At 44.5% G+C, this 24,119-nt stretch overlaps 2 protein-coding genes across 8 annotated transcripts in view; both read left to right on the top strand.

The window, feature by feature from the left end:
• GPCPD1 (glycerophosphocholine phosphodiesterase 1) overlaps positions 1-11,110 on the top strand; it is a 43,202-nt gene extending 32,092 nt beyond the window's left edge. For 6 of the 7 annotated variants that reach the window (XM_053972432.1, XM_053972433.1, XM_053972431.1 and 3 more), the window contains 5 exons: positions 831-896; positions 1,698-1,834; positions 2,596-2,731; positions 3,053-3,213; positions 9,492-11,110. In XM_053972432.1, coding sequence (XP_053828407.1) covers positions 831-896; positions 1,698-1,834; positions 2,596-2,731; positions 3,053-3,213; positions 9,492-9,678 — 687 coding nt within the window. In that variant the 3' untranslated portion in view covers positions 9,679-11,110. Of the gene's footprint in view, positions 1-830; positions 897-1,697; positions 1,835-2,595; positions 2,732-3,052; positions 3,214-5,937; positions 6,040-9,491 lie in introns of all 7 variants that reach the window. The other variant, XM_053972436.1, reaches the window with a different exon arrangement.
• A 4,385-nt stretch (positions 11,111-15,495) lies between these two features.
• MAL (mal, T cell differentiation protein) lies at positions 15,496-21,453 on the top strand. Its single transcript, XM_053974641.1, has 4 exons — positions 15,496-15,698; positions 19,527-19,697; positions 19,838-19,963; positions 20,155-21,453. Exons 1-4 carry the CDS (start codon positions 15,612-15,614, stop codon positions 20,227-20,229), a joined length of 459 nt encoding a protein of 152 aa, XP_053830616.1. The 5' UTR covers positions 15,496-15,611; the 3' UTR covers positions 20,230-21,453.
• Positions 21,454-24,119: the final 2,666 nt, after the last annotated feature.

The raw sequence follows: 24,119 nt of genomic DNA, 5'->3' as shown, positions 1-24,119 counted from the left end.
TTACTTCCAGCTTTGCACATGTGGCAAGGGGGATATTGATTTTTGGGTTTAGGCCTCTGGCATCAATGCTGGAACTGAGAACAGGGGTTTATTGCTGGGCACTGGAGGGTTTTCAGTGCTTACAGGTAACAGTCTGTGTGTGTTTCAAGCTTCTGAAGTCACGAGCCCAAGCTGTGTAGCTCAGGGTGCACTCAGTTTTACAGCTGGTTAACATGTGGGCATTGCCTGTTAATGCATTGACAGCTGTTTCTAATTTTGAAAGAAACCACACCTGGCCTTTGGCAGTTCCTCACAGTGTCTTGGCCATCTCTCAGAACCAGACACTGAGAAATGTTGAGTGAATTTCCAGTGTGCTTCCATTTAGGACTGGTTTGCTCCACCTTTTGAAAGCACCTTGCAAATAATTCTTTACAGGAATTTCACATGAAAGAACTTTTGTTATCATGGTAATGGCAAGCTCCTGGATTTCATACTTAAGATGCATTTTGCATTCAAAAGAACTTTCTGGAGAAAGAATTTTTTTTTTTCTTTAGGAGTACAAATGGGGCATTTCTTACAGGTGTTAAGGTGAATTGACTCACATTTGTACCTTGTCAAAATCTTGTCTTTAAGATTTTATTTTATCCACTTCTATGTATTCATTACATTTAAACTGGAGTACAAAAGGGTGGATATGTGTGTTGTATAAAATGTTAAAAACCTAGGATTTTTAATTCTACTGTTAGACACCATTAGCATTAAACTCCAGTGTATTCTCCCAACAATTACCCTCACAGTGTTCTGTTGTCCTCCTTTGCTGTGGGATCTCTTCATAGTAAAATTTTTTTCAGGTCCTGGAGTCTGTTTCTAAAGATGTTGGGTTCAACATAGAAATAAAATGGATCTCCCAACAAAGGGTAAGTAAACATACATGTCATTTACTTGTAAGCTTGTAATTTGATGTGACAATTTGTGAGCTGCAAAGGCATAATTTTTGTGGGGTTTTGTGCCCTTTTTTAAAAATAATGCATTATTTTTAAACTGGGGGTACAGTAGCACCACTCCAACAAATGAACAGATTTATTCTTAAAATGATAAAAACTATTCATAGGATTGAGTTCAGACTGCTTTTGGTAGGAGACTCTTGTTAAAATCAACAGATCACAACAGGGCAGGCAGGAAAGTGCCAAGAAACTCAACCTCTCCTGGCCCAGTGCAGGAGCAGCTACAACAGGGTGCAGTAGTGCAAGCAGCTGCTTCCTTCTCATCAGCAGGGTTGCAGACTCAGCTGGATTGTGCAGCACTCAGTCCAGAGGGAAATGGTTGTAAAGGCTGGGATTGGAAGGCTGGAGTGGGGGAAGGAAGCTAAGGAGAGTGGTAGGTGGAAGTCAGTATGCTAGAAATAACAACAGAGAGTAGCTGCTGTAATTACTGGTCTTCAGGGAATTCCTTTGTGTTTTTGTAGCTGTAATAGGCTTCCTAGGAATGCATTCCTTGGATGGGGAGACAGGGAATTTTTCAGTGACTTTTATTGCTGGGAGAATTCAGCTGCACCTCTCAGGCTGTCAGTCTTGGAGAGCTGTAACCAGCACTGAGCAGACTGAAGGATTGATTCTGCATTCAGATTTTGCTCAGGTTGACTGAGAGACCATTGCTGGATAAAATAATTTCAGTAAGCATTAATTTAAGTGACTCAAACTTGTGCTTTCTTTTTCCAGGATGGACAGTGGGATGGCAACTTGTCAACTTACTTCGATATGAACCTTTTTCTAGATATTATTCTGAAAACTGTTTTGATGAATGCTGGAGAAAGAAGAATTGTGTTTTCTTCTTTTCATGCAGATATTTGTACAATGTAAGTTAAGAAGAGAGAAATAATGTCCTTTGTTTTTGAAATTTATTTTTATTTGGTAAAATTTACTTTGTATTTAAAAATACACACCAGGAAATAAATAACAGGTGTTTTCCTTAGATATAAAATTTGGGTGCCAAAATAGTTGGGAACTGAAATGAGACCTCTTTGCCATCTGGAATGAGCCTGAAAAATAAAAATAGGTGAACAAAGTCATAGTGGATGTTTTTGTCAAGTGTCTTTCTGGATGCTTCACTCTTTCTTAGCACAACAAAAAAGGTCAAGGTTTCTTCTGGTATCCCAGAGTTTTTTTCAGTCATACTTGAGGGGTGTGCAAGCCTAACTTAGGAGCAAACTGTCTTGTTACAGTATTCAGCTTGAAAAATGCTTTAGTAAGGTTAGGGGCTGTGTGTTAACCATGCTTAGAAAGCCCTTGTTGTGGATCTTCATGATCATCATGAATCTGTGCATTTAAGGAGAAAATGACAGAATATAAACATATTGAGGATGTAAGGCTGAGTTCAACATCAAGTCTAGCTTCCCTTAAGCTGTGTGTTAATCTCCAGTAGTGGCAAAAGGACTCATTTGAGCAGTTTGTCAGCACAGTTTGATGCTAAACTGTGGGACCATCTCCTTGCACCAGCTAGGAACTAAAAGAACCTGCAGGAAAGAGAGGAATTCCCCTCGAAACAGTGAGATCAAATCTTTGTTTTTTCACTTTTTTTTTTTTTCATTTGCTACTTGTGGACTTTTTTTCCTGACAGGATCCGGCATAAGCAAAACAAGTACCCTGTGTTATTTCTCACCCAAGGGGAATCAAAACTCTATCCAGAGCTGATGGATCTCAGATCTCGCACAACTCCAATTGCCATTAACTTTGCACAGTTTGAAAACTTGCTGGTAAGCTGACAAGTTAAAATCAAACGAAATTATTACTGCTTGTTTTAAATCTGTCACTTTTGACACTAATGCTTTAAATTATGACTAACCTCACAAAAGAAATACAATAATATTGGGTAACTGCCAAAAAAATGGCCATTGTTTGAGGTGTTTTTTAATAGAGTGTTTTAAAATAGCACTATAAATAAACTCTCTAATTGTATTAAATAATTTTTATTATTATGGACGAAACAGTAAGGATCTACCAGTGTCAAAAGATTAAAAAAGCTGATGTAAGTGTTTCAGAAACATGGATTTTAATTGAAGTCTTTTGTATTTCAGGGAATTAATGTGCATTCTGAAGACCTGCTGAGGAACCCAGCATTTATTACCCGAGCCATATCCAAAGGCCTGGTTATTTTTTCATGGGGTGATGATGCAAACGACCCAGATAACAGGAAGAAGCTGAGAGAATATGGTGTTCATGGGTTAATATATGACAGGTACTTAATTGTGGCTTTTTAAAAGAATAATCATAATCACCACCATCACCAAACTTAGAAACTGTTGTAAATTGATTCTGGTGAAATTTCATGTTGCTTCTTGGTTGACTGGGTACAGAAAGTACAAGGACCCAATAAATCTGGATCAAGAGCAAATCTAACACCAGTTCCCCCTCTTTCAGCTGTATCTATGAAGCAAAATAACTTTTTGTTTTTCCTGAGATCAACATAAATGTAATTTGATCCTTTAAAGAACAAGTGCATGGCATACATGTTTAAGGTGTTACTAATATTCATGACAGTAATTTTAAAGTTATGTATGTGATACAGCGAGGAAAATGTTATTTAATTGTTTGGAAGTTTCAGCATTCTACACTGAGCTGTGGAAATAGTTAACACAGCATTCTGTTGTGTTTCAAAGCTGTGAACTCACATTTTTCCTGTTGAAATTAGCTTGGAGTGACTCCAGGGCAAACTGCCAGATTAGTAATTTCAGAAAGTAGCTGTTACATCCCAAAGTTCACGTAGAGACATCAGAATACTGTGTTAAATATTTGAACAAAAGTGTTGTTGTGTTATTTGGTGACTTACAACAAACCAAAGTTTTAGGTCTTTAGTCTTTGAAGATGAGAAATTCATCATTATGAGATGAAGTTTAATTTGAAAAGCTGTATTAAACTAGAATTTCCTATAGATAAGAAAGTAATTAGGAAAGCATTAAGTGTAACTGAAGTTTCAAATTACAGAAGGCTTTCAAACCTTCAGCTTTAGCAACAGTATTGCTTTGTATATTGTTTTACCTAAAATAAAAAGAAGGGGGTTCAATAATTGTCAAAGGCTCTGTTTTATGAAGTGAAAGCTGAGAGTCAATTTAATAATATCTAGGGGCAAGAAATCAAATATGTTTGCTCCTAGAGTTCTAGCTCTCAGTGTAAAAAAAAAAATAGTTAACTCTTTTCAGTCTGTTGCTGACTGCTGAGAGTCCTTTCAAGGAGGAGGTGGGTGCATTGCTTCTCAGGTTTGCCAGAGGTGCCACTTCTTGTGCTGTACAGAATGTCTCCTATTCATTGGCAGTAAAAAAAGGAATAACCAGGTTTTTGCACTGAGGATCAGCTTCAGACTGAAGACATGGACACATAAGTCCTCTGTCCTGCTAAAGCAGTGCTGTGTGTTGCACCTCTGCTACAGCTCTGGATTGGGGCCCCCTTTAGTCAGTGAAAAATACCTCTGGGCTAGAATGCAGGTGAAACAATCCTCTAACTACACAGTGTGCAGTCATAGGGTAGTGAAATTTTATTCTGTGGTGTGCATTAGTTGAAGTGATACATTACTGGTGGGGTGTTTTAATCAAACACCACTGCCTAAAGTCTTTGTGAAATGTCTCTTCATCTCATGTCTACTGATCCAGTCCTCCAGAGTTGTTAATTACTCCTTGTGCAGCAGATCTTCACTACTGTGGTAAAACAGTGAAGCAGGGGACAGCCTAATTTCTGACTTCATGTTGCTTTTACTGCTTTAGATGCTCCAAACTAATTAAACGTTGTGGCATTTATGTCGAGGCTGCAAGTCACCTACTTGTCACCTTACGTGTCCTATTGTACTGTTTGGTGTGTTTTAAGTTGTAATAGGACAGTAGAACACCCTTTATCTCACTTTTTGATAAGCAGCCAATTCTTTGGAAGGCTGAATTCCCTTGTGGATTTAACTGAACGAAAATTTCTTAACCTTCCTTCACTGTTTAGATCATCTGGATTCTTAATAGTGTTCATCTCTCCTCTCGCTGCCTGCCTCCTCTATCACTTCCACTTCAACATATTCCCATTTTTTGGAGAGGAACCCAAAATTAGTATTAACTCCAAAGCTGTTATTGCAGGCTTGTTCTTTCTAAATGTAATTTCCCTTTTTTTTTTCTGTAGGCCAAAACAAACAATGGTATGTCCCTTTGCAATTCTTAATTACTTTTCAAGTTTTACTAATTGTGTGAGTAAAATTAAATTCAGTCTTAATACAGGTTAGGGATATGACACTTCCTGAAAGTTGCATCAGATGTCTCAAGGTGGACACTTTGAAATGCAGGTGGTACCTGCAAGTCCTGGAATGTAGGGATGTAAAACCTGGCAGCAAACATTTCCACTCACAGCTGGAGCTGCTGGGTAAAGAACCAGTCTTTCAGATCATTTGAGACTTGGAGCTGATATTTAGAGTTTAAATAGGTATGGTGTCAGCATCCATATTCTGTGCTGCTTGGAGTTTAGAAATAAATAAATTTAAATCTGAATTTAAAAAGCAGAACTCGAGAGAGAGAGATGTGCATGACTGTTCCAAGGTCTAAGTAATAAGTAGGGACTGCAGTAATCTGTTTTAGTGTAAAACCAGTTCATGCTATTGTTGTGTCTTCAAATTCCACAATATTTCCAGTGCTGAATTAAGATGGTGCTTCTTCCATGGTTTCTGCATTTTTGTTCTCTGGATTTATGGCCAAGTCCAGATATCTATCAAATATGGTATTTTGTGTTGCTGTTTCCTAGACCTTTACTTACACCATGTTACATGCTAATTATCTGAATAATCTAGGAAGTGAATAGAGGAATTTTAGTTAATTTTAGGTTGCTTGTGTGTGACCCTGAGTTACTGTGTGCAGTAGTTATTTCTGAGCTTATGAACTGTGTGCATAGAGATTATTTCTGTAAGATATTTTTTTCCAAACTTTAATCATCCATGTAGAATTGACCAAAACACTGTAGCCAGTTGTGAAGATGGCAGAAAAACTGTGTCCTGAATACCCAAAGTTGGTGATACCAAGCACTGGGCAAAAAAAAAATGCAGGTAGGGGGTCTGGCTTTGCTTTGCATGGAGAAAAACTGCAAGACTAAATCTGGGAAGCTTACAAATGCCAAAAGTATTAACAGGCTGATCTCACTGGGGCAGAGGAAAGAACACAAATGCACTCACTCCCCCCATCCAGGCCTTTCTCCACTTGGGCAGCAGATTATTACATCCAGCCAAAGTCATGAATCCAAACAGATGTTCTGGGGTGGTATTCTCCTATTTTCCTATGTTCAACTGCCATTCATCTCAGTGTCTAACCAAATTATTTGAATTGAAAGAGCAGCCTCTACAGAAAGGTGCCATGCCTGCCTTCAGGCTTTTATCTGGGCTCTTACACAGGAAACTGCTTTGTGTGCATGACTGGGTATCTTCTGTCTGCACAGAAATCACATCCTTAAAATGCTTTGTTAGTCTGATGTTTCAATTTTAATTAGAGAAGAAATTTCAACCTGTTGTGAAATTCTCTGGATTGGTTAAAATGCTGATTTTTAAAGCAGTATTTCTGAGGTGATTGATCTGGTGTTTTCTCTTGGATAGGCATTGTAAACAGTCCAGAAAATATTTCTGTATTTGAAGATATTTAACTCAGTAAGAACAGTGCAGCCTTGTGTTTTTATACCTGCTGGCTGTGTATTAAATACCAATGTGGAGAGGGGGTGGGTGCTGGCTTACACTTGCATCATCTTTTCTCATTCACTTTACATGATCTGAATTTTATTTGTTGAATAATACACAGAGCTGCATAAAAATCCTGAATCACTGTTTCCCAAACATGGATGCTGAGAGCTTTTCCATGAGAGCTTTGTCCAAACACTACAGTTCCTTAGGCTGCATGCTGCATTTGCAGGCAAAAGCTGTGCTTGACTGGTATTAGTAACTTCCCAACATTTACACAAATTTAGCTGGCAATCAAATCAAAAGCATTCTAAACACTTCTCAAAAGCAGAAGGCTGGTGAAATCTGGGCTGCCCTGTTTGCCTGAAACTGCATGTTACTTAAATAACAGCATGGATATGCGGAGGAAGGGTAGTGTGAGTTGATTTATAATCTACTCAGTGACTGAATTAAGATGTTATGCAATGACAGTTTAAGTCTTCCCTACTTTGTGAATTGCAGAGTAAACTCAAAGTTTTCCTCGAGATCTAAAGAAAAGTGAAAAGCTTTACTCAAAAGCTTCAGAAAATCTTCTGAGCATGAAAACAGTATTTCAGTGCTGCTGATTCTTGTGTTGTATGTGTTTTCAGAGGTTGTAAAACACCTTTCAGGAGCCAAACACATCAGTTTTACACCCCCTGCAGAGCCCTGCAACGTCCTGCAAGTCTTTTGTAGAAGGTGCTTACTTAAAAAAATAATGTTTAAAGGACTTGTCAGTCTTCTGCAGGGCTTTCTTATTAATAGGAGGTCAGATGGAGAAACTTTGGTGCATAATTGCTTACAAATAATTGTCCTGTTCAAGAATGGAGGCTAGGGAGGTGAGAGTTTATTCCTTATCTTTACAGTGTTGTTGGAAATAATGGGAGAAGTACTGGAGCCCTTTTGCTGCAAACTGGTGGTGTAGTTTCATGGACCCAAACAAAAAGTAGGGTCAAGAAATTCTGAAGTTTTGCTTTGAGTTGTCTTCTCTGCCTTTTGTTTAAAAGAAACCAAATACCCACATTGGAGTGACTGGCTCTAGGGAGAGCTTGAAAGGAAGCTTGGAGGGTTGAATTCATCCAGAATCTCAATTGAAAAGAATTTAGAATGGAGCAGGAATTAAAGAGTTTATACTTTTAGTAAAGAGCTAGTAATAAAATACTTGCCAGAAGCTGCTTAGAAACATGCTCAGCCATGTTCTAGGAACAAGGGCTTAGAAGAACCATTCTTTTGCTGTTCTGGTGTCTAACTGATGGGAAAGACTTCAGATTCTTAGTTCCTAACATGTGTTTTATATAGAATACTATCCTCAAGTTTCAGTGTTCTGTCTGGAATTTGCAGGGAAATCCATAAGGTGTCAGCTGACTCAGCTGAAGAAAGCACAGGAAGGAAGGAAGAGCTAAAGCTTCCATTGGGCAAATTTCATATCTTAGGCCTGCATTGGATTGCAAGTGGTGTGCAAGTAATTGAAATGCTGAGCCTTCTGTTTGAATTTCATCAAACTGGACAGCATCTGTCCTCACTCCTAGGAGTTTCTTCACAGAAATTGTCCTTGACCTTACTGTGATCCATATCCATGTTTCCTGTGGAAGTGTTTCCTCACTTGAATCCCATTGTTGTACCCATCTTTGTTGTTTTTGGTGTCTCAGAGTTGCCAGCAGTTCAAAAGTTGTCTTGTCAGGGTAAAAGGGCACCTTGTGCTCTCTCACTTTAGCACTGCATTGTTTTGTTAGTGGCATTGGTTCCTTTTGGGCATAACTTAAAAATGTGTGAGAGACAAAGGATGATGAAATAAAAACAAACTACTTTCTTGAAAGAATCGTAAGTGAAGTCTGAACATTCTTGAAGGCTAAGGCAGCAGCCATGGTAATTTTCTTGTAGAAGTTTTCATTTGAAGGAGATAAACCTGGAGACCTTGAATACCTGGAGCTGTGTATGTGCAACAACTAAAAGTGAGAGCAGCTGGGTGCCAGGATTGAAATTTTGGATGTAAACATGCTGATATTAGAAATGGCTGTTGGGAAATCAAGGTATATCCTTGTTACAATAGGTGTTGTACCAGTGTTGGGTTACAGAAGCACCAATGCTTTTTCTTTGTGATGAATTACACCAGAATAGTGTTTGAGTTGTGCTCAGTGCTTACACTGTCACTCAAAACATGGTTTGGATTTAGACAGTCTGGTATGATGCTGACATTTCAAATTTGCAGCTTTGATTATGTGTGTGAAAAGAGGATAGACTGTTTAAAGTGCTGTGGATGGTTAATTTGCATTAGGTGTGGAGAGAGGCCAGATTTTCTAATTTTTTTTTTTTTGCTCTTCACTTAATATGGTGGTAATGATGGTAATTTAAAAAAGAAAAAAATTCTGAACTTGGGGGGATGTGAAATACTTCTTGAACCAGTAAGTGTGCACTCCATGCAGTGCTATGTGCAAGCAGTATATCACAGTCTGTTCAAATAATCTCAGGGCTCTGAAATTTCTTCTTCAGAGCCTGGAACACTGCTCTTGTTTCACTGCTTTGTGCCACCTGTAAAATCACATTTGTCAGGAGATTGAGTGAGTATATGCCAGTAGGTCTTTAGTATATCCAATTAAACACTAAGCAGTCTGTGTAACAGGAATACCATTTTATATGGTGAGATGAGCAGCAAAACTTAGGGTACTAACCCCAAACAAACTGACTTTGGGACCTAATTTTGCTCTGTTAAGGGGGAAAAAAAAAAAAACCCAGGTGCTTCATCTGGTGTACGTTTCTGTGGACTGCTAGTTTATAGTTTATACTGATGAGTGTTTTTTCTTTTCTCATTTATTCAGGATATACGACTCAAATCCTGAACAACCAAATATATTCCAGGTGGAGCAGCTGGAACGTCTCAAGAAAGAGCTGCCAGAGTTGAAAAGCTGTGTGTGTCCCTCAATTAACCACTTCAAATGCCATCATAGCTACCTGGAAGAGGAAGCTGTAGATAATTTGAAAAGTGTTCAGATGCAAAAGGACTAATTTTAGGCAGAATGCTGTTTTGTATCTATTACATTTTCACCATTGGAATAGTTCTGTCTATGCTTTCAGGTTGGTTTGGTTTAATTTTTAGTCTTCAAATAGCAATAACTGTGTTCCTCCTTCCTAACAGTACTTAGTTAAATTTCAAATAATGTTAAAATATTCAGCCAGTTATTGTTCCCATTTACATATACAGTTTTAACTTTTTCTTCCCATCATATCAAATCTTGAAAAAGAAAATTATTATTATATTATTTTGCTTTTAAAAAACCCCAAAAATTAATTAAGCAGTCTCAGTAGTGAAAGCTCAGAAACTATTATTGTAGAGAAATTACAATAATCTGATATTGAATATATTGAAAATTTGTTTTGATTTTGATTTTACTTACAGGCTGACAAGCTGTAGCATTTATCTGGCAGCAAGAAATTGAGTGATTTTAAGATACATATAAATAGATCTGGCCTATAAAAAGATCTGAACAAATTGGCACCTCATGTGTATGTATTTGCACTGGTAGATCCACCCATACAAAGCTTTGTGCCATTAAAAAATTTTTTTAAAATTTTTTTTAGCAAACTGCAGCTCATTTCCCCCCACTTCACTGGACATTGAGGCTGCTGCCTTTGTTTCCTCAGCCCCAGTTCAGTGGTACAGCAATCAGGGGGGAACAACCATGAGTACAGGTTTTTCATTCATCACACACAGGCCTGCTAAACTTTAAAAAATGTTGCTAATAATCTTAACAGAATTACAGAAACATCTTCAGTGGTTGAGAATCTTTTTTGCACAGTAACCTTAATGAACAGACTATGTACCCTGCACAAACTCTACAAAATGCATGCTTTATCTATTAAGCATGAATTTTAGGTGTTTGCTGAGGTCCTTGCATCTTTATGGTGCTAGTTATGTGTGAAGGGTGCAAGGACCCACTCAACAACTTAAATCTCCTTTGCCTGAGAAGCCACAAGCCTGTTACTCACAAACATTTGGAGAAGAGGCTATTCCATACGTGGTTTGTCTTATTTACATAATGCAAGCTACTAGCTTTTGTATTTTGCAAGATCTTTGGCTTTTACCATCACAAATGTACTGGATTCAGATAATCAGTATTCTGTTGGCTGGTATCTATCCTCTGTAATTTATTACAAAGTCATAGTTTAGAGTTCTTAATAGATAAGTCTGCATGTCCCTTCTCCTCCTGACGTTGCAGGTCATGCCAACACGACAGCTGTAACTTTCTACTGAAATGTTAATGTATAATAAGAATGGAAGATATTTATTTTTTTTTTTCTGTTGTAAATTGACAATGAAAACAATAGTATGTACTATATTCTTTATATACAGTCATTGCTACATATAGAACTGATTGTACAAAGAGTAAAGCCATTGCAAATAAGTGCTTGAGCCTGCACTGCTGAGCAGTTTGAAACAGCTTGTTTTGATTTGTGCATTTTAGTATTTAAAGTTTGTTTGTCCTGCACAAACAGCACAATAGTATTAGGTATCTGGAAGCCTTCTTTTATTTAAAAAAAAAAACCAAAAAAAAACAAAAATGCAAAACAACCCTAAACCAAAACTGGAAGTGTGTGAGCTGTGTTTTTGAGAAGGGGAGGGAGCAGTGAACCAGAATCTTGGCATCAGGAACCTGTGGTTGTTACATGATACATTCCTCATTATGTGATTAATTCTTAAATTTCTTTTTTTCCTCCTCTGTGTACCCTGTGGGATCCTCTTGACAAGTCTTGAGGGCTTTGCCAACTGATACTCAGCTCCTAGCAGAGTTTGTGTCACTGCCTGTGGAAGCTGAGCAGCACATCCCCAGAGATGCTGAGACACCTGTTCTGTGCAGAGGGGGTTTAAAAGCTCTGCTGTGTGAAGCACCCTCTCAGACTAATCCCAGTGAGATGCTCAGGAGGGTTTAGGCACCCTTAAAATCTTCTCTCCCAGCCTTCAGGGCTCAGGGAATAGCACTTGCCAGTTCTGTTTGAGGGGAGTGGGGGTGGAAATAAATCCACCCACTGTGATGATTTTACAGGACAGTTTTGAGCAGTGTCAGTGTTTTCTTGCTGACTCCCTTTTTTCTGAGTAAGTTGTGCCAGCAACTTCCTCCAAACCTGAGGAGCTTCAGCAGCTCTCCTGCTGTGCCACTTCTTGGAGCTGAGCTCACAGCTTGGGCACGCTGAGCAACTGGCATTGCAGAGGGGATAGAAGGAACCAAAGAGCAGGAATTTGGGATCTGGCAGGGGAAGCTGCCACCTCCTGCTCTGGAGTGCTTGTTGGAAACCAGCGTGGTCCAGGGCAGAGATGGCTTTGCTCCAGCCGAGGGACTGCTACAGAATTTTAATCCAGAGATGTGTGAGCTGTAGTAGGGGAGACAGAATTTCTGTCTTGATTTTGGAACATTTCCTTCTGGACCACCCAGAGACCGGGCTCTACATCTGTAGTATTGGTTGCTGGATGACACTCCCACATGATGCCTGTACCTGTGTGTGTGGATATATAATTTTATATATATATATATATATATATATATTTTTATGTATGTAGCTGGGCATGACAGAGCTGATGTGTTATGATACACAGTGGCAGTTTCCACCTAGGAAGTTTGGATGCTACCTCCAAAATTTCTCCAAATAACTGGGCCTTTGTGTGTTTTCAGTCACATGGATCTTGTACCTTAACTGTAAACATGCAGCAAAAGTCTTGGTCACAACAGCTGCCAGCTGAGGAAACACTTGCTGACTCCACATTTGTCTCACGCCTCTGGAATTACACCGCACATCCTGGAGTTTTGCACTTTCCTTCTCAGCTGCATCCATCATATCAATCTCCCAGAGCCCAGCTTTGAAGCTTTAAACAGCCAGCAACTGCTTCCATACAGTTCTTGGAAAAAAAAAAGCCAGCCCTGGCCTTCCCCTTCCTCTTGCAGACTGTAAACTGCACCACATGCACGTCTTTGCTCTTTTTCTCTGTGTGTGCCCTCAGATTCTCTCACAGAATCTATGTCCAAAATTTATAAAACTCCAGCAGCTGCTCCCACAGAGAAGGTCCTGGAAGAAAGAGCCAGTGCTGGACTGTACCTTTCTTTTGTAACCTATAAACTGCACTGAGGTGATTCACTTTCCCTTCTTCAGGATCCAAACCTGAAGCCCTCCCCTACTTGCTCCCACTAAAGGTGCCAGGACAAAAAAGATGTTGGCTTTTACCTTCCCAGTGTCACCATTCAGAACTCCACCCTGTGTCCCTGTGTACTCCCTAGACATTTAAATGTCCTGTGATGCTGCCTCAGAAACCCAAAGGGCAGATCTGAAGCCGAAAGTGTCTAGACCCTACTGGCAAAATGTGCCAGGACAAAAAGAAATACATTTATTCTGGGAGACAAGCAGCTCTTCCCAGTGTTCCTGGTGCTTTCTTTCATGGCACTGCCTGAGTGGGAGCAATCCACTCCCAGGAGCCCTGCACCAAAATTTGGATGCTGCCTCCAGTGTTGAGTACATCCACCAGGGACTGCTGTAACACAGGAGTTCTCTCCAAAGAGCTGTTGCTGGTTTGTACCTCCCTGGGGCAGCATCTCCTGCACCACCAACGATGGGTGAGGTGCTTTCCTTAGCAAATAGAGGCATCCTCATCCTCTTCCTGGAGCTCACCTCCAGTATTTGGATACCAGCTCCAAAACTTTGTGTGTCCAGGGATCTCTTTCAGAGAAACCTTTCCAGAGCAGAAAACTCTTCTTAGTGGTTTATACCTCCCTAGGGAACCCTGTAATATCATCATTTTCTTTCAGGTGGCCAGCACCTGACAAGGACAAGGATGAATAAATGACTTATTTATTAAATTCTATTAATATATTTAATATATTTTAATATAGGAATTTTATAAAATTTTATTTTATATTTTTTAAATTGATAATGATTAGATGAAAATGTAAAAAGATAAAAATGCAAAATGGCAAACCAACAAGCTGATCAAAGTCATTTACTACACAGTAAAGCTGCTCATGCTGCTCTGTTTATTGCACCAATAACACAGCCAGCTTAATAACTATCAAATAGAGGTTGATGTTACCCACCCATGTCACTGACCATGGGCAAGTCTCTCCCTCAGCCTCCAGAGCTGTCCCTGAGGAGTGTTCCCACCCAAGGATCTTCGTGCATCTAAAGCAGATATGCTGGGAAAACTGGGCCTGACTTTTTGTAGTATGAAGAGGTTGATTGTCCTGCAGCTTTTAGATTCTGTGTTGTTCTCAGCAGAACGTGTTTGAGTCAGATGTTACCAGCTCTTTGGTTTCTGCTCCAAACTTCCATCTCTCACTTCCCTTTACCAGGCTCTTCCACATCCCTGTTGATGCCCACCTCAGTCCACCCTCAGGAGGGGCCTAATTTAGGAGAGTTTGGTCAAGCTGGTCTCAGCATTCTTCACCACTCAACCCAGCGTTCCACTAAACCCCCTGGCTTTTCATCCATTGCCAAAATTTTGTAAATAAGACAAAGAAAGGGCTCTTTAAAGCTGTCCCAGCCCTTCCAAATGGAACAGCACCAGTGCCCCTGCCCCTCACAATGCAGCTGCTTGTTCCTCACACCAGTCCCATGGTCCCAGGAACAGGAGAGCTTCGTGTCCATCCCTTACAGAGACAGTGAGACCCCTCTCGAGCTGTGTCTGTGTCTCCAGCTCTCCCTCTTTGCTGACTGGTTTCTAGGTCTGCCTCATATCCAAGTTTTCATCCATTAAGTGTAGCTGTGTCACCTCAGGGCAAATGGAATCTCACTGGAAAAGTGGGAAATCAGGTGGATGCAACAAAAACTCTCCCACCTTTGAAGAAGTCATGAAGGTCAGCACGGACTCTGTGTTTAAGTGAGAAAAGGCCTCCAGAAGAAAAAGTTGGCATTATCTACTTGGATGTTTTTGCTTCAATGGACTGGAAATAACAGAGCTCAAGGCCTGGGTAAGAGGCATCCATCCCATGCCTTCACTGCCCCACCAGCTCTGTGGTTCTGTGCTTCCTCTGCCATGTAACCCTGCCCTCACTTAATCTGCTTATTAAAAGCATTTCCCCAATTTTTCTGACGTTGCAGCCTCCTCCACTCTTGCTTTTCTCCAAGGCTTTTACTCTGTCTTCCTTTCTCAAAGAAAGTCCTTTCTTTGCACTTTTTGGCCTCAGCTTCTGGAGTTCTGTGGTTTTTGCTGTGTGCCCAAACGTGTTAAAAAGGAGTAAATATTCCATATGAACAAGAAGAGAAATGACTTGCTCCCATGGACTACAGACGAAAAGGTAAAATTAAAAAAGTGAAACCGCTTGGGAAGTCTCATCATTTTGGGTCATTTGTGTTCCCTTGGCATTTCCAATCTCCTTCAGAGATGACGGAGGTGGTTTGCCCTGCAGTTTGATTGCCCCCACGCCTGGATGTCTGTGGGACATTTCTAGGCCCCGCTGTTTGTCCCGTGTCACATCCTGGCCTGCCTTGGCCACAGCCACCCCCGTGTCCTCCGCTGTTCCCCCTCAGGTGCGCGGGGGCCACGCTGGCTCGCCGTGCAAATCAAAGGGGACGCGAGGCTGTGCAGGTGGATGGGCACAGGTGTCCCCTGCTGCCCTCAGCTGTCACCCCAGTGCCACCGGGACCTGCCTGGCACGCTCGGCCCGAGCGGGGACAGCCGAACTCTGCTGGCAGCGCCCCGGGGCTGCCCCTGCATCTCCCGAACCCCTCCCATGTGACTGCAGGTCACAGGGTTTGGCCACACCTGTGCCGCTCACAGCTGTCTTCACCTGTCAGCGGGGAGCAGGGAGGAAAGAAACCGGGGCAGGAAGGGGAGAAAAGAGGAAGAAACGAGAGCAGGAAGGGCAGGAAAGGGGAGAAAAGAGGGAGGGAGAGGTGAGGAGGCTGCATTCGGCAGCGAGGAGCAGAAGGGCCCATAAGCACCGTGCCAGAGGCTTCCAATGTCCTCCTCAACTTCCACCAGCACCCTGCCCAGCGGCCTGGCCGTCCTGACGACCTTCCCAGATGTGCTCTTCATCCCCGAAATCGTGAGTGCTGCCTTTTCCCGGGGGGAGGGCCGTGGCTGCTGGGGGGGGGCGCTGAGCACAGGTTATGCTGCAGGTGTCCGAGGGGTGACACTTGTCCCCAAACACCCCCTCCGGACCCACGCCGGGTCCCTGAGCCACAAGGGGCTGGGGGGCAGCTCATCCTCAGAGAACACCGCGGGCTCTGAAGCCCTCCTTTAGTCTGCAGTGGGATTTTTCTGGAGCCTTTGCAAAACGTTGTCATTCCCCGCCTGAAAAACCAGCAGGGGTTGCTGGTGGGTTTAAGTAGGTTGCCAAATGAAGCCGGTAATTAGCCGGGGGTGATTTTAGCGGACAGCCCAGGCAGAGGATGAGCTGCTCGCTTGGAGCAGGGACTGGGGCGAGCCGAGGGAATTGTTTGCAGCAGCCGAGGCTGCGCTGCTCCATCGCGGCATTCCCGAGCCGCAGGCACGGAGCGTGTGGGTGAGCAAAGGGTGAGCAAACACCTTGTAACTTCTTTCCACACTGTAACTTCATTGGGGAGGAGATCATAATCTTAATGGATTTGCTCTGAGCATAGGTTATGAGATACAAAGTCTCAGCTTGAACTTTTCCCCCCATGTCCTCTGCCCCACTCGTGAAACGTGCTCTTCTCACAAGAGCTTGGAGGCTTTTTCCCAAATTCTGAGAGCTTTGGTCCAGCATTGAAAGCTCTGGCTGAGTGTTGTAGTATGGCTTTGTTGGCCCCAAGTTGGGCAACTCCCTGGGGGCTCCCCTGGCAGGGGAGACCCTCCTGGAGCAGTTCTGTGTCAGGAATGAGAGACACATTGGACTTTTTCGGTCTTCAGCTTCTGTTTATTGTTATCTTATCAAAACTTCAGCACGCTGTCTGCACCAGACTCTGCGTGCAGGAAAAACAGCACAAAAATGGCCAACAACCTCTTGTTACAAGGCCTTTTAAGCCTAATCAAAAACTAAGTTGCCCAATTAAGAAGTGACACTTAAATTATGTTCCCTTCTAACCCAATAACTGACCCCTAAAGATCTGCAATGTGGATTTTTCTACCCAATTACAAGATGCCAGCCAAACACAAGAAGAAAAATGAAGAAAAAGGAATATGAGACAACACCCTATACCCTCCATCTTGTTCCCATCTACAACATACTAAAAATCCTAAAACCTAAATTTCTCACCCATGTGACATAGTACACTACTCTCAATAACCTATTTCACACTTTTATGGTCTCTAGTTTATTTTGAGGCTTTGGAGGCTTTCTCCATGAATGAGGGTCAAAGTCAGTGCTTCCCTGGGAGGCAGAACCCCTCGGGGCAGACAGAGAAATATTCCCCTCGCCCTGGGTTTCCACATTGTAGGATGGCATTCAGATTATTTCATGCTAAAAACTTCAGTTTTGTCATCTGGCGCCAAATCCTTTCCTGTCACCCAGCTTGCTCCACACTCCTGGGATTGACAGCATTTCCTTCATTCTCCTGGTGATAACAGTGTAGCAAAGAGGATGTAGCCCTCCAGTCGTGCTCTGCAGACCTGGTCTCTGCCCGAGAGCAATGCCCAGGTTTCCTGCAGCTACAGAAAGGAGAATCTTTAGTGCCTGTGGAGGTTTTGGCTGGGCTGACACTTGCCAGCCACCCCTGCCACACTGAGTTATGCTAGTCCTGTTGGCCTCAGCGAGTTTATTCCCCTTGAACTGTTTGTTTGTAATCCCTGTCTCCGGGGGATTTGGCAGGGCAGCTTGCTGAAATGAGCACCCCATCCTTTGGTTTGGCTAAGATCTGGAAATGTGCATCCTGAAGGCCCAGGAAGGAGGAATGCTGCATGACTGGATTTCTCCATCTCCTGGCAGCTTCTGGGCTGTGCTGCTGTGTGACCTCTGCTGTGTACAAAGGAGGTGGCTGCCTTGAATCAGAGGGATAAAGAGTTTCTCATTCCTTGGTGGGATCTCAGTTTGCTTACCATGGGCTGAGATGGTAACATAACAGAACAAAATTGGCATTTAAAATGCCAAAAGACAGTTGTGAAATTTTCAGAAGATCCTACCTGCAGCTCAGATGATTGCCACATTAGCATGGGCTGATCAAAAGCTACCATTTTTAATCTGTGAGGCTCAGTTTAATTATTGATATCTATTTAATTTGAAGAACTTTCCGCACATATGGATACCCAGACCTATGTGGAAAAGCTGAAACAAGCTGAAAGCAGATATGTTTGCTTTGTAAAAGCTTTGTAAATTTTAAAGGATAATTTTTTTTCTTAGACTGCTGTCCACATCCTGCTGTGAGTTACTGAAAGCCTCTCAATTCTTCCTTCCTTTTTATGAATCTTCACCATAAAACCAAAGTCAATAATCAAACCGTGTCAAACAGACTTTCCTGAGTGGGTAACCACAGTAGCAAGGAGAGATGGTGAGTGATAGGAAGTGAGCTGTGGTGCTTCTTTCCCTATTTTTCTTTCATATCTCACCATAATTTGTGCTTGCTTTTAATGGAGCAGCCATTATGCTTTTCCCCAGGATTTTTAGCTGCAACCCACTCATTGTGCCAGCACATGAATGATTAAAAGGACTGGATTAGTGTTCAAGTTGTTACAAGAGGGACCAGAACAGCAGCACTTTGGAAGACCCATTTTCACTCAGGTCTTTGCCACATCTTGACCACTTAATTGATGTAATGTGTCAATTTGCATAATGGCACCAACAGACTTTCCTACAACTGTGGGGTGACACAAATGATGTAACATTTCCTGCGTTATCCTAAATCAGAGACTTCCTTTCCACTTGTAAAATGCCTGCAAGGAAATGGAAATGAGAATGAGCTGGCACTCAGATGCTGACTGGGATGCACTGGCCAGAATGACCTTAGAGTCAGCAAGGCTCTCCTACCTCTGGACATCTGCCTGAATCCCAGACTGGCTGGTGGTGAGGGACAGGTCCCCACAACAGCACAGTTCCACACAGCGTGGGCTCAGCTGTGGAGCTCCTTATCATAGGATGCTGCACAGACTGAACTTTGCACAGGTCCAAGGAACAACTGGGCTGATTTGTGGCACAGCAAAAGCTACTGAGGGCATTTCAGTGCAAAGGCACCACTTGCACTCCAGACATTCCACAGCACTGAACATCATGCCCCCATCCTCTCGTGCAGGAGTCTGCTGGTGAAGGGATGGAGCCTAGACATAACTGTCCCATTGTGCCACCAGAAAACCCATGGCAAACTCCCAAGGCTGGCTGAGAAGGTTCCACCTGCTCCCACACCAGCAGCTGGGACCAGGCACAGCTGTGGTGTAGCCAAAGAGGGATGACCCAAAGAGCTGGAGCAGCAAACTCCAAACTTCCCAAACTTTCCCAAGAAGGAGCTGGGAGCCTCAGGCTCATTTCCCCCTCCCAGGGAGTCAAACCTCTCCTCAGCCTGTTCTCTCCTTTCAGAGTGATACTTGCACGTGGCCTTTGTGAGGGCAGGTGCCTGTGCTGCCTGTGCAGGTGAGCTGGGTTTGACACTGCTCCTGGCAGGGATCTGACACGCTGGGTGTGAAGCAAACGCACCTCTCCTAGATCAGCCTCCCTGTTCATTAAAGCCAGCCCTCAGAAGGGTCTGAACAGCCTCCTGAGCACACTGGTGTAGGGAGGGTGTGAGTGGCAGTGGCACCAGTGAGGAATTATTTTTGGGTCAGGATCAGTGGCAGATGCTCCCAGCTAAACGCCCATTTTCAAGTGGAGGCTGGGAAGAACTCGTGGGCTGCTGCCATGTGCAGTGCCAGAGGCGTGAGTGGCTTTTGGCTCTGCTCTGGACAAGTCACTTTGTCCCACGCTCACCCTGTCCCCCACTTTGCCTTGCAGATCTTTGGGGGCCTTGTGTGGATCCTGGTGGCATCCTCGAAGGTCCCGGAACCCATGCTGCAGGGCTGGGTGATGTTTGTCTCCGTGTTCTGCTTCGTCATGTCCATCTCCCTCCTGTGCCTCTACATCTGCGGGGCTCACGGTGGCGGCGGCAGCTGCTGGGTCACCTTGGTACGTGCCCGTGACAAAGCCCAGGGCTGGCTTTGTCACCAGCGGGGTGCTGCTGCCACACTCCAGCCTGCAGCCTGGGGACGGCCGTGTGGGCGCAGCGTGTCCCCCTCGGAGGTGACCGTGCTGTCCTTGTTCCTTAGGACGTCATCTGCCACGAGACAGCAGCGCTGTTCTACCTCAGCGCCGCGGTGCTGGAAGCCTACACGACCTATTTCCTTGGGCTCCTGTACCCGGGACAGGAGTACAGGGAGAACATCGCTGCCGTGGTGAGTGCCGGGCAGGAGGTGCCCCTGGAGTGGCCTCAAGTGCAAATCTGTATTTGCACCAGCAGTCCTGGGAAGGGGCAGAGACACCGGTCGCCGTCTCGGCACGCACGGACGCGTGGCGGCGTCTCCGGCGCCGGAGTGGCACCGTGCCACACGCGGCACTGATGGGCTGCTGTGTTTTTCCATCACAGGTGTTTGCATTCGTGGCCACCCTGCTTTACGTGATCCACAAGGTGTTCTCGCTCCTGCGGTGGAAATCGTCCTGAGAGCCCGAAGAGCCCCAGGAACGCCGGCCGCCGTCTCCAGGCTGGGTTTGGGTTTTGTTTTTTTAGTGTATAGCCTAGAAACAAGCAGCTTCTAATGTGGGATCTTGGTGATGAGGACAAGGAGCGTGCCAGAGAAAGGAATATCCTGGCACAATCTGTTTCCCTTCAATATCTTACAGGCTGGGTACAGTTTAATGCTGGGGCCAAAATTAAAAAAAAAAAAAAAAAAAAAAAAGCCATCCAGCTTTAAAAAGTATAGTATAGTTGGGTTCAAAGGGCTAAAATATCCCTGGACTGCACCTTTATGTGTCCAGGGTTGTTACTGGTACCAGGGGAAAAGTGAACAACAAACACCAAGGAGCACAAATGTGAAACTGTGTCATTTTAATCACTGTGTGCCCATTTAAGTCTGTTTCCCCCCCCAAAACCGCTGTACAAATTAATATTTTCATGCAGATTCTGAAAATGCCCTCTCTGACTTGCAATGAGCAATGGGAACAATATTTAACTCTGCTCAGGAGCAATGTGGATCACTGCAGCTCCTGAAGGGGTGCTGCTGAATTCTGAGGCACGACTGTTAAGGCCAGGAATTACCACTGCCCTGGATTCCCCTGCAAAGCACAACCTGGAAGGGGCTCAGTGGGCTGGAGGAGAATTCTCTGGGTGATCAGAAACAAATCCTCAGTAAGCAGAGGCAATCAACTCCTGCATTTGGTGAATGGCTACTCTCTCACACACTGCCACGGTGTCACTAATAAAGATGGGCTTGCTGTGATGTTGAGGACGGGGGAGTCCTTGCTGCTCTTTTTCCCTTTGCCACACCCAGGCACAGCCCCAGGAGCTCTGCAACCCTGACAGGGCAGAGCCACCACGGGGGCTGTGTGGAGCTCAATTGCCAGCTGGGGTTAAACCATGACAATGAACGAACTGAAATGGGGTTTAGACCCAGGAAGGGATGTTTTCAACGTGTCAGAGGTGCCTAAAAAACAGTGGTGCCAAATTACCTCTTCCAGCTCGTGGGGCAAAGAATGCTTCCATTTTAAGTCTGAAGTTCCTGGAGAACAACCAGGACTAGAGGGCAAGAGGGAAATAAAAGTTGACTTGGAGGCTCCTCTGTTGCTTCATATCCCGGGAAACTTTTGACCTGTGACCATGGGTTTGGTTTGAAGCTTTTTAATTGCAAACTAAGGAAAACATTTGTGGAGATTTTTTCCTCACTGAAAACCAGCCTGACTTGTTTTGCTTGTGTTACTGTGACAACAGGGAACTGGTTGCAACAGAGGTGGGAAGAGAAATCCCTTTTCAGAGCAGGGAGGGAGCTCAAAGCCACTTTGGACAATGGCACAAAGCTCTGAAGTTCAACATCCACCTGTTGAAACTGGTTTCCTCATCCCATCATCATGGGGTGTGTGTGGGGGTGTTGGTGCCCAGGTTCTATTAACACCCCTGAATGTGACACGAGAACACAAAGATGCCTTTCTGCTTGGATGTGTTTACAAAGGCAGGGATCTGCAGCCCTACCCTGGGCCTTGCGATGAGCTGTCTCTGTTCCACCTGCAGCCAGGTGTGCCCAGCAGCCCTGCACCCAGCAGTGCTGCCTGTCCCCTCACATCCCTGTCCCTGTGCCTTGTGGCCATCCCATTTCCAGCCCACGGCTTGGCACGGCCCCAATCTCCTTCCCTCTGCCTTGCTTTGCCCTTTGCTTTCCCCTTGCCCACCACACACCAGTTCACACCAGCCTGCACCAGTCCCCACCTCGTGTCCTTCTGTCCCTCCCTGTTTGCTGAGTGCCTCCCCCACAGCATCAGCCCAGCCTTGCTGGAAGCCAGCACAGGGGAAAAGCAGCCGGGTGCTGCTGCCATGGGAGTGTCCATCGGCTCAGGGCCACCCTGCAGGGACACTGGGGGAGGCCCTGTGGCCCTGGTGTCACCTGGGCCCAGATTTTGCCGGGGGAGGGCTGGGCAGATGGAAGGGACACCCCCACCACTCACAGAAAGTGGAGCTGGAACTTTGATGCTCTCCTGGTGTGAACCCCAAGCAGCTGGGCAGGGGGAAGGGCTGTCCCTGCTTGGCACGGGGCTGCAGGGCCCCAGCAGGGGACAGTGACACTGGGAGGGGTGGCTGCTGAATTGCAGCAACCTTCCCTGCACGGTGGGAAGAAGAGAAAATGACACCAGAGAGGTTCACCGTGCCCAGCTTTCCTGTCATCTCAACACAGCCCCAAAGACTGCCGGCCATGCCCTGGAAGCTGGGCAGCCCAAGGGAGCTGTCTGGAAAATGGCACGCCCCCAGCACTTCCTGAAGGGAAAGAGCTGCCCAGAGCTCAGAGAATCTCCCAGGACCTCCAGACCACGTGTGCTGCACAGCTCTTCCCCACAGAGAGCCTGAGGGCAGCCCTGACTCCAGAATTTGCTGTCACTCTGCTGGAAACATTGGGCACGATGGACACTGCAGGCTAGCAAGCCTTTTCCCTTGGGGACACTTCCATGGGGCCAGTGGCACTCTGGCAGGGCTCCCCAGGATGTGGGAAGGCTGGCCCTGCTGTTTGTTGAACACAAGACACTGCAGTCCCTGCCTGCAGAGCTGCTCCCAGCCTGGCCCAAAATCCCACACCCTGCATTTGTGCTCAGGAATTCCCAGATGCCCCCAGACTGGTATCCCTTCATCGCTGGCATTCCCTTGCAGCTGTAACTGGATGCAGCAGCCCATTTAAAAAAGCCACATCTCAGCCTTTTTTTTCAGAGCATTTGCAAGTCCCATTCACACTGTTGAAACACTGGGCCTGTTGTGCCCCTGCAGCCACCACCAGGTTTCAGCTGGTTGTGAAAGTGGAATCCTCATCCCTGCCCTTCTCCAGCTTCCTCAGCAGGACGAGGAGGTCTGCAGGCATCTGCTCTGGAGAGCAGGCAATTACATGCTAGTTAAACCAATCTGTGCACCTGAAGGCAGGCAAAGCCTCAGTTCCTATTAAAAACAAGATTGCAGACATATCCATTAACTATGCCCAGATTGTAATCTTGGTTGCTCTTGCTTAACTAAGTGGTTTAACCACCACGTTAACTATTCTCCAAATATTTGCATACTGGATGCCTTGCCTCCAGCAATGTAGTAGAACCTCCATCTTCTCCTGAATTGCAGGAGAATAATTTGATTTTTAATAGAAAATTATGGCCAGCACCAGGGAAAATGCAGGAGTTTCTCATTTTGCAGCCAGCTCTGTCTGTGAGCAATGAGCAATCTGTGTGCTGGGTAGAACATCTACACAAGCCCCTGTGTTATTATGAACAAACCTGTGGGAACAGTAAAGCCACAAAAGATTAATTTTATGTAGGGACCTAAGCCTGACAGCAGAGATGCCAGCTGAACATGAGCACGCACTCCCCAACAGCAGCTTGATGTGCTGGTGACAAGAAACTTTGCAACCTGAACACCTGGCAATCCCTATTGAAGGTGTATTTTGACTGAGCTGGCAAACAGGAAAAAATCTTCATCCCACTGCTCAGCAGGCATGGCCTAGGAACTAGAATTTTCATTGCAAGAGTGAGATAAAACTCAATTAAATTCACCCTGCCTGCCTGTATGTACACAACTGCTGTCTTTAGAAACCTGCACTGCAATCAGTGTAAAACATTGCTCCTAAATGTCTTTAACATCAGAACTCCAAATGCAAATTCCCAGGCTGGTCTTGAAGGCTTTCCAAGGTATATTCTCCCACACTACCAAAAGAGGTGGCCCGAGCATCTTTTGGCGTTTGGGGAAATGCCACGACAGGCACGCAGAGATCGGGAGGCAGAACTGAACCCCTGAGCCCCGGCAGCGAGACACAGGGTGGGCACGTGAGCTCCCACTACAGCTGCTTGCTTCAGCACCTCCCAGACACCAGCATTTTG

This window comes from Vidua macroura, chromosome 3, assembly GCF_024509145.1.
Source record: "Vidua macroura isolate BioBank_ID:100142 chromosome 3, ASM2450914v1, whole genome shotgun sequence".
Lineage (NCBI taxonomy): Eukaryota > Metazoa > Chordata > Aves > Passeriformes > Viduidae > Vidua > Vidua macroura.
Note: the sequence above shows the minus strand (reverse complement) of the source record. Positions and strands in the feature narration are given on the sequence as shown.